Source organism: Mustela nivalis (genome assembly GCF_964662115.1).
Source record: "Mustela nivalis genome assembly, chromosome: 2".
Taxonomy (NCBI): domain Eukaryota; kingdom Metazoa; phylum Chordata; class Mammalia; order Carnivora; family Mustelidae; genus Mustela; species Mustela nivalis.
Genome location: NC_139021.1, coordinates 8,875,165 through 8,888,563, shown reverse-complemented (window position 1 = coordinate 8,888,563; position 13,399 = coordinate 8,875,165). Strand labels below are relative to the sequence as shown.

General features: G+C 55.3%; 1 protein-coding gene across 1 annotated transcript in view; it reads left to right on the top strand.

The window, feature by feature from the left end:
• Positions 1-13,399, top strand: part of TG (thyroglobulin) — a gene marked incomplete at its 5' end in the record, with an annotated part of 236,556 nt that overhangs the window by 24,664 nt on the left and 198,493 nt on the right. Inside the window, 7 exons of the mRNA XM_082719073.1 lie at positions 2,024-2,161; positions 2,530-2,607; positions 3,188-3,300; positions 5,621-5,723; positions 6,728-6,928; positions 10,974-11,186; positions 12,722-12,876. Coding sequence (XP_082575199.1) covers positions 2,024-2,161; positions 2,530-2,607; positions 3,188-3,300; positions 5,621-5,723; positions 6,728-6,928; positions 10,974-11,186; positions 12,722-12,876 — 1,001 coding nt within the window. The remainder of the gene's footprint in view (positions 1-2,023; positions 2,162-2,529; positions 2,608-3,187; positions 3,301-5,620; positions 5,724-6,727; positions 6,929-10,973; positions 11,187-12,721; positions 12,877-13,399) is intronic.

The following is a 13,399-nucleotide window of genomic DNA, read 5'->3' as shown; positions in this document are numbered from 1 at the left end:
CTCAAACTTTGTGGCCTGGGTTTTCCCAGGCTGGTGGGTCCCTGAAAAGACAAAGTGGTTTTGTGTGCCAGTCAAAGCTGGAATGATGCACACCTCTCCAATATATTCCCGAATCCACCAGCACAGCCACTTGGGGGCAGGTCTCCACATTTTGTACCGTGGATGGTGCCCTAAGTCCACCACGCAGCCACGTTTTTGCTAGAATGTGAGGGGACCTGGGCCGAAATGCTCATGGTCTGTTCTGAAGCTTCCCTCTACTTCTGTGGGGAAAAAGGAGTTCCATGCGATCAGTGTTGCGCTCACCATCTGTGATTCCTTTCATACGCAGAGAGTGGGGTTCAGGCACATGGCCACATTAACCCAGCGAATAGCTAGCAGAGCCTGCATGGTTTGGGCCCCCGAGCCTCTGTCCCCTGCTGCACTGATCCCTGGTACCCAGAGCCTGGGGCTGTCTCATTCCAGAGCCCCTGGTCTTCCTCCACCACCTGAAGCCTCTGGGGCAGGAGGGTCCGAGCGCTCTCCCGGGCCTCTCACTGACCCCACACCGATTGGGCAGGGCAAACAATTGCTCTACTGCAAGCATCCCGAGCTCCCCGCTCCTTGACAGATGATCTCAGTGGCTTCCCTCTCCGGGCTTCTCTGGGCTGCGGTCACACAAAGCAAAGCGGCGTTGCCCCTGACAACATCCGTGCCAAGACGAGAGCCCCCTCCCCACTGCCCCAGCCCTGCAGGCCAGGGCCTCCCTGCTTTCCCCTCAGGGATGTCTGCTGCTGCCACTGGGGATGGGGGCTCAGGTGTCCAAACCCCAGTGAGAATCTTCCAAGCACCATCTTTGTTTCCTGCCTCACTGCCATGCCCGTGGTCTCTTTTGGAGCACGAGGCACCACGTACTGGTTATCTTTCTGTCGTGGGGCCTGGCACAGTGCCTGACAGATAGAGGAAGCGCAGGCAGTGTTGCTAAACCATCCTTCTTGCTTCTTTTGTTCCCACTTTATTTCTCCTCCGTCCCTTCCCCCCGCCCCAAGTTCAGACACTTCTTTTCTCTGTTCCTCAGGGAAATAGGGACTTCTGCTTTCGGCAAGAAACCAGTTGTTTTCCATTTCGTCCCTGGACAAGGTTTGATGTCATCAGAGGGTTATGTGGGACTGATGCTCGCGTGGTTGTGAACACTGGTTAGGGACGGACTGGAGAGGAAGGGGAGAAGCTCTTTTTGGGATTTAGTCATTGAATGGCACCATGGCATTTTCTTCAGAAGTGAAGTTAAGGAAGTTCCCCTCCACCTAGCAGCGCGCTCTGACTTTGCCTGTCTGGGGCGGTGGTGAAAAGAGGAAGGGTCCATGGAGAAGGACCAGGGGTGCTCATTTCTCTCGAATCCTTCAAGATGAGAGGAGGTGTTTCTAATCTCGCAGAGGCGAGGAAGCTGCTTGTGTGTAGACCTCCACGTCCTGCAGGGTCTGGTGGCAGACCTAGGACCACAAGAGATGAGGGTCACAGAGTGTCTTTGGCCAACAACACGTGGTCGCCGTGTTCTCGGGCCTGGGTAGGGAGGGACGCGGGAGTCCTTTTACCCAGCTGTGCTTGGCACGAGCTTGGTGCTCAAGATCTTTAGACATAAATGTCACACTGACCCTGTCGGGGAGGTATTAGAGCCGTTTCACGGGTGGGAAGACCGTGGTTCAGAGAGCTTAGGGAGCTCGCTCTTGCCCACTAAGATCACTCATGAGAACCGAGAGGTGCTGTGCCAGGATTTGGGCAGAAGCTCGTCAGACCCACTGTCTAGGGTCCTGGTCTCCTCAAGGGGTCCTGACCGTGGGCTGCTGGTGTCTCCCCTAGGGAGCCGCGAGCCCCTCTCTGAGAGGAGCAAGTCGGGAGATGTGCTCCAGTGGGAGGCCGACCACTGCCCGCTGGGCTGCCCTAGATAGGACCCTGTGGCTGCCTGGCTGTTGTCAGTGCCAGAGCCCACGTGGCGAGGCCCTTCCAGGTTGGAGGCTCACGCTGCGGCTCCCCTCTCTCCCTACCGCAGCCCTTGACTTCTATCAGAGACGCGACTTTCTCCCGGGGGAGCCCACACGCGCAGCCGCCCTGCTGCGGCCCGGCCCCTACGTGCCCCAGTGCGATGTGTGGGGAGGCTGGGAGCCCGTGCAGTGCCACGCCGGGACCGGTGAGTGGGGTTGCGCACCCTGGGGCGGGGGTTGTTGGTGGTGGAGTGACACCCCACTTTGTCCTTGAGAGCAAAGGACTTTGTGCTGGGATCAGTGCGCTGAGGCCCCTCTTTGGCAGTGGGTGGCAAATCCCTGAGCATCTCTGACTTTGGTTTTCCCAACTGTTTGATGGGAGTTGGGACCTACCAGCCAGAAGGTCCAGTGAGTCCTTGCGGGAGGGATTGGGGTGTGTGATCGTGGACGGGGGGCAGGGGGCTTAGACGTGGGACTTGCTGGTACTTCTGTGAATGCACAGAAGGAAAGTTGTTTGGGGGCACATACCCCCCTGACGCACTTCCTAAACTTCTGAGTCCTGACTCTTTCCTAGGGTACTGCTGGTGTGTGGACGGGAAGGGAGAGTACGTCCCTGCCTCGCTGACTGCCCGCGCCCCACAGGTCCCCCAGTGTAAGTGAACCTCGAGGAGCTCTCTCCCGATCCTGGTGGTGGGAACTCTAGCCCAGCGGTGACAGCTGTTGTTACCCAGCCTAGGGATGCCCCTGGATCAGCCCGAGTGCCCTCAGACCAGCCCCCGAGGGCAGCCAGGCTGCATTTTCCCACAACCCCAGTCCTGGAAGACTCTCGTGATCTTGGCCCTGCCTGATCTGGGCACCTAGCTTCCTAGGAGGGGAGAGTCACCGACCACGGAGAAAGAGCCTGGAGTCCCCTTCTTCCCACCTGCTCCCAGGACACGTTCATCTGCTTCTGCATCTCACAGTCTGACAACCGTCCCACAGCTGCCCGAGAGGCCAGCCTCCCCCCTGGGGCTCAGACCCATGTCATCAAGACCCACATCACATTCAAGGATGATACACCCCTCTTCCCCCACGGGTCTCTGTCCTTCAACCATGGCCTGCTTCTCCTCTGAGGTTCCGATATCTGCGCAGGGTCTCTCCATCTACCCCAATGGAGGGACCGCCTGGGCTCCCTGCTTTCCCCCTGCACCCACGGCCAGTCAGTTAGGAGTTTCACTGTCTCTCTCCCTCAGGCCCCACAGCCTGTGAGACATCTCGAGCCACCGGGCTGCTTTCCAGCTGGAAACAGGCTGCATCCCAGGGAAACCCACCTCCAGAAGACCTCTTCATCCCAACCTGCCTAGAGGTAAGGCTCTGAAGGCCTAGGACGGTTTGAGATGGGAGCCAGAGCTTTCTCCCACACGCTGAGGATGGCTTTTCTAGTTTTCAATCAACTTGTTTTTGTTAAAAACTCATAGGCAGTCACATGACATCAAAAACTAACGATGTACCGTATGGTGATGAACGTTACATGGTGATGATGACGGAGAATATCTATCCTTGAAAACAAGGGAAAAACAAAGACAAAAACAAAAACACAAGAAAAACAAAACCAAAAAAACCTCACAGGCAGTTCGAGGCCTGGGTTTTCGTCTTCACCCCGGCGACCCTGGCTGGGTGACTTGGGGCAATTTGCTTACCTTCTCTGTGTCCTAGTTGGCTTTATTTGACCCCGAGATTGGGCCACGTTTTTATCCTACCTAGTGTGAGGACTATTTTGAGGCCCCAGGGAAATACCTTCCATGAAATAATCTATACTTACGTACTTGCTCCTGTGCCTTTCCCAAAGTCATCCTGGCCACATTGCTATGCCCATCTCATATCTGTTTCTTATTATAAAGGGAAGACATTATAATAGTACCTTTCTCAGATTGTTGGATGATTTCAGGAAATGATACAAAACCCCAAAGAAAGGATTCTCACGGGAGTTTTAATCCCTTACTTGCTGAGTGTTGGCAGTCTCTGCTCAGTCCCTGGTGGTTTCTGGAAGCCAGAGGAAGTCAGCCATGTAGAAGTTAGACTATAAATCCCTGAACAGAAGCTTCCCTATGATTTTTTAAGGGTTTTATGTCTTTAAGGTTTTATTTATTCATTTGAGAGAGAGAGAGAGGAGAGGGGAGATGGGCCGAGGGAGAAGCAGACTCTGCTGAGCAGGGAGCCTCGATCTTGGGACTCCAGGATCTAGATCTGAGCCAAAGGTCGTCACTTCACCAACTGAGTCATCCAGGCACCCCAAAGCTTCCTTTTTCTTCTTTATTATTGTTGCTTTTTGGGCTGTGGACGTGGATCCCAGTTACTACTGAGTTTACAGAGAAATTAGCCTCTTTAGCTTTTTATCTTGGCTTACAGCCCCCTCTGGCTGAGACAGAAGTCTCTTCCACCATCCTAGATTCCACCCATGGATAAGGAGAGGTAGAAGCCACAGCTTCTGTCTGAAGGAAGAGCAATCCTGAGCCAGCCCTGAAGGAGTGGTTTCTCAGCCTGCCTCCTGTTTAGGCCCCAGGGGCCAGGAACAGGACTCAAGCCTTCCACTGCCCCAACTGGATGGCTGGGTCTTTGACCTAGCTCCCTCGGAGACGTTCAATTAGTGACCAGAATGTTCTCAATTTTAAGCCTTTCTTCTGTAAAATGTTTTCAAAGTTTTCCTTGCATTTGAATCTTACCTGTATAGCTTCCAAGCTAGGGGCATACGCCTGACCTCTCTGGGCCTCTGTGTAGAAAGGGGGCAGGAGGGTCCCTGCCTCCTAGGGACTGCGTGACACTCTGGGCGTGGGGGGTGGTGCGGATTGGCATGGAGTGGTCCTCATGATTATGCTCCCTGTTACTGTCAGGTGCTCTTACCGCCATTTCTTGCCTGTGAACCAAGCACAGCAGAGTATGAAATAAGGAGTGGTGAGCAGAAGCCCAGAAAGCCCTCGGTGGTAGCCAGGAGGCTGCGGGCGGCTGGTTTTCCGCAGTGCACCTGCTGGTTCTCATGCTTTTCTGTGCCAGATGCAGGAGACAGGACAACGTCTATCATCAAGGCTCCGAGAAGGAGTGCGTGCAGGCATCAGATGAGTCCTACCTCCTTTTCCCTTTAGTGGGGAAACTGAGGCCCAGCAGATCGAAGGGCCTTGCTCAGTGTTCCCCAGCTGGTCCCAGGACAGTCTGGGAGAGAAGGGCCCAGCCAGATACAGTCTGGGTAGCTGCCTTCTACTGATTTCTTCATTCTCTCTTACAGATGTTGCAGACTTCTTTTCTCCTAGGGGTGCTTGTGGAAAATCATTTCTGGCACTGGGCTGGGGAGCTTGGAGCAGGATAGTGGCTGGGCTTTGGGGCCGGACGGGTTTAGACCCAGCCTAGCTCTGCCATTCTCTGCCTATGGGGTGTTGCTCTGACCCTTCACATCTCTGAGGCTCAGCTTTTCCCACCCTAAAAGAAGAGAACTGTGGGCCTGGCCTCATGGGATTATTGTAACCATCAATTCCAAGAACGTACATCAAGGGTCTGTAGCCCATGGTGTCTTCCTCTTTTTTTGGAGAAACCATCACCATAGTTTTGATAGGAACATTCTGGATATCTGCCTGCTGACCTGTGGGCTGCAGTAGCATCTTCCCTGGGGTGACATGCCCTTGGCTTTGTCTCAGACAGGAGAGTTTGCCAGGCTGCAGGAGTTGGAGGCCGGCAGCTCGTGTGTGGACCCAGCCTCAGGGGAGGGAGCGCCTCCCAGCAGGAACAACAGTGCCCCATGTGAGTGGTTGCCTCTCCTCTTGCCCCTGCCCGCCATGAGCACTGGCTCCCTGTTCCATGGCTCTGGAAGCTTCTCCCCTTGCTAAGCCTCCGGTTCCTCTCTGTGAAAGAGGCACAGTGGCTTCTTTGACAGGGAGGAACCAAGAAGTGCAGACCAGCAGGGTCCCCGATGCAGTGGCTCTGGGGCTTTCTGGGGGCACTGGCTGTGTGTCGCAGATGCCACACCGGCCCCTGCCTGCTCCCTCAGCTGCCAGCCTGGCCCTGCCGTCTGCTCTCCATGGTGAAGTCAAGATGATGTCCCCAAAGTGCAAAGGGGCTGATGTCCCTTCTCTGCCTCCCTGGGGTCCCAGGGCCCAAGCACCGCACCGTGACTCATTGGCCCTGGGGTGGGTGGGGGGCGGCGTGTGGATCTTACACCTCCCTCTGCTTCTCTCCTTTGCTGCATTTTCTGCTCTAAGGACTGGGTGTTATCAACTGTAGTCAGACTTTTCAAGAAGGAGGATGCTCTCTCCCCCCCGGGTCTTCACGTGCTCTGGTTCAGCCACCTGCCCTTGTGCCCTCCCTGGCTAATTCCTACTCAGACCATGCATCAGTCCCTCCGGACTGGCCTCCCTTCCAGGGCGGAGGGCAGTGATTTCAGCGGGCTCCCGGACCACGCTGCACATTGTCCCCCTCCCCTTTTCACTCTGCGCTGTAATTCCCTCCCCTACTTGTTCAGTCTCCTTAAAGATGCCACGTTCTGTGACAGCAGTATGTGTGCGTGTGTGTGCGTGCATGTGTTTGTGTGTGTGTGTGTGTGTGTGTGTGTGTGTGTGTAGGGGGAGTACCGACCTGACCAAGGCCCAGTCTTTGCCCTATCCCATTCTAGCCCCACAGCGAGAAGCCCCAGACCCTGGAGGACCCAGCAGGTAGCTGGCGGCAGGTGGTGGTGGCTGGCAGTTGGGAGCAGTGAGTGGTGGCAGCCATGTGGGCCAGGGACCCATTGAGCTTGTCTTTGTGTCCAGGCCCGAGCCTCTGCGAAGTACTTCCGAGTGGGGTCCCATCCAGGAGAGCCAGCTCAGGCTCTGCCCCAGCCTGCAGGGCAGAGGACGGAGGATTTTCCCCCGTGCAGTGTGACCCGGCCCAAGGCATCTGCTGGTGTGTCCTGGACAGCGGAGAGGAGGTGCCTGGGACCCGTGTGGCCGGGAGCCAGCCGGCCTGCGAGAGTAAGCTGTGACCCTGGGACACGCTCCCTGGGCTGCGGGGGGCGGGGGGCTGGCCGGGGGGGGGGGAGCTGCTGCTCATCTCTTCCTTCACGCAAGCTGGGGAGGACTCCCAGGCGCCAGGGGAGTCGGGGCGGGAGGGGCGATGGCGAGGGGCTGGGGGATGCGGAGGCAGTGGATTCTCATGAGGCCAAAACTTGTGTCTACTTCCTAAGAGTGCTCAGCCCTGCAGCTGAAGTCCACGAGGGTCTGGCCAGGGATCCCCAGAGCTGGTATCTCAGAACTGGGGTGCTAGTCTGCTGGGGTTCAGGGTCTTGGTTTCCCCATCCTCGAGTGGGGAAGGGGGCCTGATGCAGGAGCTCAGGGACGATGGGGCCATCCTAGCCGGGAGGCTTCAGAAATCTGTGGAGGCGTTGATTTATTTCTAGTTTTAGTTCAAAAATAATTGTTTTGGTATCAAATACTAAAATATCTATCAGATAAATATATAATATTAAAACACATGGTTATAGATTAAAATATATTTACTTGGTTTTCAGTGACTTACCTTTTATTTTTTCCTGTATACTCAAGTCATAGGATATTATAGTCATTTTAAAATGTATATGAGCAAGTAGGTTAGACTCTGTGTGAATTCCATTTCAGGACGGTAAAGGAAGATGCTGCAAAATATTTATTGCAAATTGGGGCATTGAGTCTGGTGGGATTGAGAAATCCGGCGCTATGATTCTGATTTCATTGCAGCTGCCTTTCTTTTGCTGTCCTTATTGGTTTATTGCTTTATTTTTAAAATTTTATCATCTGTTTACAACATTCTGAATGGCGGAGACGTTTTGCTAGGCCTAGAGGGTTGTATATATAAAAAGAATTGCTGTGGATTCGTGAGTGTGTATTTATATTGGAAGGAGGCAGGGGGAGGCTGCCGAAGCAGGGTGGAGGGAAGAGCTGCCCCCTCTCTCTGCACGGCTCCTTCCCTTTGTCTCTCCCCGTCCTGTGGTGTGCCCACGCCTTTCCCCACACGCCTGTCCTCCCGAGCTCTGGCGTGGTCATCTGTCCAGGGCTGGACAAGGCAGGACCCTGTCACGCTCATCTCTGGGGCCGGGAGCAGCTGTCACCAAGCAAGAAACATAGGAGGTGCCCGATGGGTATTTATGGGCAGAACTCCCTGTCCTGTGTCCCACAGAGGTGCGGTGTCAGCCTTGGTCAGGGTGGAAACAGTCAGCACCCAGCTTCCTCGTCATCTAAGAGTGGCTCTCACTGTCTGGGACGGAGGACCTAGACGGATGTGTCTCCCCCAGGAATAGGGCTGGGAGCACAGGTCCTGTAAGGTTTGGGAAGACCCCATGTGACGTGGCCTTGCCGGGTTCCAGGACAGTGGCTCATGTGTACAGGAGATTGACCCGCTGAAAGTGATTTTCACATCTCGTAGTTGAGTTTTGTCCCCTCAACAGCACTGATGAATAGAACGGTCCCATCCCCCCATGTTATGGAGGACAAAACTGGGGCTCACAGGCGTTCATTAGCCTGTCCAGTCTCAGAGCCAGCAAGCAGGACAGCCAGCACCGACCACGAGGCTCCTCCTCCTGACGTGTCTGCAGAGTGTGGCGGAGAAAACCAGATGTGGGGAGCAGGCACACTTGAATGCCAACTCTTACACTCCCTTGCTGGGTGACCTTGGGCTAGTCCCTTAACCTCTCTGGACCTCAGTTTCCCAGTCTGAGGGATTCCCAGCACTATAGCAATTTCTCGAGTCATTGTTAGGATTCATTCAAATAGTCTTTATCAACTCAGCCTGGTGGCTCAGAGCACAGCCTCGGGGTCATGCCGGGTCCTTTCCTGGCGGCCGCAGGACTTCGAGCGGAAAGGCTCATCTCCCCGTGCCTCGCCGTCCTCCCCTATGGCCAGAGGGTGACAATAGTCCTCCCCCACGGAGTTGCTTTGAAGATGAAATGGGTTCAGGGGAGGCACTCAGGACAGCCCCCGCACACAGTTACCGAGCTGCGTGTCCCTGGGCAGGTCACTTAGCTCCTCTGAGCCTCCATTTCCCCCATCAATGAGATGACCCTGCCTGAGCCCAGAACAGAGCAGGGCCCTTGGAGATATTTATTATAACTGCCAGTGTGGAGGGCTCCGAAGAGGAGATACGGGGCCCGGGGAGCACAGAGGAAGGACAGCGGCGAGGGGCAGGGGATGTGCATTCCCATCTCGGAGCAGCACCAGGTAAGGGGAAGCCCTTTTCTCCCGGGGTGGTGGTTAGATTCAGAGGACCCGTGCCCAGGTGCTCTGTCCCTCCAAATCCTCAACATTCGGTTTCTTCCTCTGTAAGGGGAGGGTGATAACACCAGGGCTGCCGACTTCACGGGCTTATTTTGAGTAAGGGGCAGGGAAATACTGATCACGACCTAGTTTCACAAACTCGAAAATTCGTGGCTAACGATCACATATGGCGACGGGCAGCTTAGCCTGGTGGGGCACCAAATGCCCCTTCTTTGTTCTGAAAGGGTTAATTCATATCCTAAAATTTCCATCGCAGGCAGTAACGTAGTTTCTTACTGTTATCCATAATAATGACTCAAGTTAATGACCATTTATTATGTGCCGGTAACTCCTCTGAGCTCTTTATGGGCCTTAATTCATTTCGATTCCCACCATCCTTAAGAAGTAGCATCATTGCTTATTGTCGCCATTTTTACAGAGGAGGAAGCTGAAACACAGAGACGTTAATTAACATGCTCAAGGTGCTCAGCCAGAAAGCGATTGAGCTGGGATTCAAATCCCTGTCGGCTGGCCCCTGAGCCCACAGGCTGACTCTCCTCGTCCCCACAGACACGTGGCACTTGGTGAGAACCAACTCAGCAAGCCCACGGCTGATTACTGCAAAACCTCGGCCCGACGCCAGTGTGGGTATTAAAGAGAGGGCCCCTGTATCCTGGAGGTCAGAATGGGTCTTCTTAAGTCTTTGAGGCCCCCCGAGGACCCTCGAGTCACATGTGGATTACAGCTGTGAAAACCAGACCCATGTGGGCGGCAAGGCTGGGCCCGAGAGTCAGATAATTAACTAAAACTCTGGTCATGTATGAAATTGGCTCACCGAGAGTGTGTGTTATTTCATTTACTTGTTCGTCCACTAATGTAACATATATCCCCAGAGCTTATGTTCTGGGGGGCACAGAGGAGAAGCACCCTCTTTCCTGCCCTGGCTCCGTGCGGCGGGGAGGCCGGTGCGCAGGTGATAAGTTTTGGATGATTGGCCCCGTGGAGGTCCCCCCAGGAGGCCCGAGAGCTCGCTGCGTGCACCTGGGAGAGCCACGGAAGGACTTAGAAAGCAGGGGACGTTGAGCTCACGATGCAGGGTCATAAAGGGAGTCCAGGCAGCTGCACAGGTGAAGGGAAGGCCTTGGGGTGCGCAAGCAGGCTGTGTTCGGGGAGCCATAGCCCTGCAGAGGCAGAGGGGATGGAGGGGTTGAGAGAAGAGAGGGTCACGTCTGTAGGCCCTCGGGGCAATGGAGAGCCTGTGTCCAGCTTCACGGGGGCATCTCCATTGGTGGGCGGGCTTGGATGGGATGGAGCCAGGTGTGGAAGCTTCTGGAGGTAGTGTTTTGGGAACAGGTGGCTAACACCTAAACGAAGGGCGCGCAGCGGGGACGGAAGGGGTGGTCTGCAGCCCTCCCTCGCTCTGGGGAAAGCGGATGGGACCCTCTGGGGGCTGCTGCGTGTTTTGCTTGGGACAGCTGGGCGTTGGGGTGCATGTTGAGCTCCAGACACTGACGCAGGAGCAGACCTGGCCACTAGTGAGGAGGTCTGGTGCGCTGCCTTCGACGTGGAGACAACCAGGTGGCAAATGGACTGACAGGTGGGAAGGAGCTCGGAGGATCCAAGCTGGAGAGGAAGACCTGGGTGTGGTTCCCGCTCAGGAGTCTGTTCAAGCGGCGAGGATGCGCTCGCTCAAAAAGAGGGCGGAGAGAGGGCGGGGAGCGGGCCGGGGAACGGGAGAAGTCAGAGCCCCCTTGTGCGGCTAGCGCCCACCGGGGCCCCTCTTTCCTTCCAGGCCCCCAGTGCCCGCTGCCGTTCAGCACGCGGGCTGTGGCCGGCGGAGTGATCCTGTGTGAGCCAGCCTCGGGCGCAGGAGGAGCCCCCGTCCAGCGGTGCCGGCTGCTGTGCCGCCGGGGCTATCGGAGCGCCTTCCTGCCGGGGCCACTGCTCTGTAGCCTTGAGGAGCAGCGCTGGGTGTCCCAGCCGCCCCAGCCCCACGCCTGCCAGCGTGAGTGTCCACCCAGCACCCAGCTTTCTCTTGGGGCTCAGGGCGGAGCACCTGCATTTTCCCCGCCCGAGTGTAGCATTTCCATGGTAAGCCAGGTGGCATCAGGAGGGGGAGAGAGGGCCCCCCGAAGCATGTTCTAGAAGGAGCAGATGTGCCTCACAGACTCCTAGGGTTAAGCTTTATTTGGGGCTTCTCTGGAACAATCTGCTCCTTGGAAGAACTTCCAGCATCTCCGGCTCTCCTGGGACGTCGTGGATACAGGACTGTAAGTAGGAAGTATGCGTTCTGAGGGCCATATTGGTTCCTGTGGTGTCGACAAACTCAGAGCTGTTTGTCTGGACTCTGAGAGCAATGCTGACTCACCAACCTCTCCCTCTCCTGGGTCCGTCCGGGGCTTCGTGGCTAATGCCTGGTAGAGCTCTGGGGCCTTGACCCTCTTGGTGGGTATCAGTTCTGATGGCTGTGGGGCTGGGCCCTTGGAATATCAGCAGAGGTCCTCTCTCCTGCTCCCCCAGCGAGCCTGTTGGTGCGCCCACATGGCTGTGAGGCCTTAGTGCTCTGACTGCATCCGCCTTGGCTGAGGCTGGCCACGATTACTCATAGTCTAGCAGGGCTGGGGAGGGTGCTGGGACCCGCACGGGGTCCCCCCAAGGCACTGGGAGGAGTTTCTGAGACAGATGCCCAGATCCTGGGGCTGTCACAAGCCTCTGGGTGGTTGTCGGAAGACAGCACTTGTGGCAAAGCTGCTTGGGATCAAAAAAGAAAAAGAAAAACAAATATGCTATCCAGAAGAGCATCTGGGTGGCTCCGTTGGTTAAACATCTGACTTTTGATTTTGGCTCAGGTCCTGAGCTCAGGGTGGTGGGATCAAGCCCTGCATTGGACTTTGCACTGGGCATAGCATCTACTTAAGATTCTCCCTCTCCCTGCTAAAAAAAAAATGTTTTCCAGAAAAAGGTCAGTATGATTTGGACAAATCAATGGTCTATCTCCCTGATGGTGACAAAGTGACCTAAGCTGAAATTAAGACCAGGCTAATCAAGACTGGATCTAGAGTAAAGCATTTGGGAGAAGAGAGGAGTGGGTCCTGAGCCCTTAACATTGTATGCAGGGCCATTGTGTATGACTATATAGGCTGTGCACTGAACAATCTTAGAGTATGCCTTTCATGTAGTCCATGGTGTTCCATGTTAACTGGCAAAATCCTATGTAACAGCCCTGTTTTGAATGCAAGATAACATGGAAGACTTTCTAAGAAGAATGTCCTGCCTGGAGCCCCAAAATGTAGAGCAGTGTGCTTTAGAAGCTGAGGCAGGACTGAGCACGCCATGAGGGTGCTAAATGATTTCAGAGCCATCATGCTAGGAAGTGCTTAGACTCTGAGGACGATAGTGCAAGGTGGTAGTGCTTGTGTGTTCTAAGCTAGATGAAGAAGGGTGAATTCACCGAAAAAAAAAAAAAAAGAAAAAAAAGAAAAGAAAGACATCCCACAGGTGTGTTGCCTATGTCTGCTGACCTCCGGGGCTTGTGTGCAGGGCCCCAGCTGTGGCAGACCCTCCAGACCCAAGGGCAGTTCCAGCTCCGGCTCCCGCCCGGCAAGATGTGCAGTGCTGACTACGCGGGCTTGTTGCTGGCTTTCCAGGTCTTCATCTTAGATGAGCTGGTGGCCCGTGGCTTCTGTCAGATCCAGGTATGTCCCTGACCTTCCGCACGAGTCGGGGCTTGGACTGGGCTCTGGGTCACTGTGGCAGAGGACCTCAGGGCTCAAATGAACCTAGGGTTCGCCTCTCACTCATTTTACCAATAGGCGAAGTGAGGTTCAGGACAAGAATGCCCCTTGGCCAAGGCTAATCAGAGTGGTGGGATGGAATCCGTACTCATCACTGGCCATTCTTTCTGTGTAAAGACGTCAGACCAGGTGTGTGCTGAGTGCTCGCGAGGCACCAAGCACGGCTCGCTGTTGGCTGGATTAGCAATGCTCATGGGGACCCTATTATTACTCTCTCTTTGTGGATGAGGGGCATGAAGCCTGGAGGGCTGGCATAATTGTCCAGAGCCACACAGCTGGGGATGAGGAGCCAGGCAGATGACATGGGGACAGAGCTGTGAACGCCCGTGGAGGACTGCCACCACCCGTGGAGGAAGGGCTGTAGGAGAACAGAAATGCCAGGATGCACTCCCTCTCCCTGAACGCCTGTGCCAGATGTATCTTT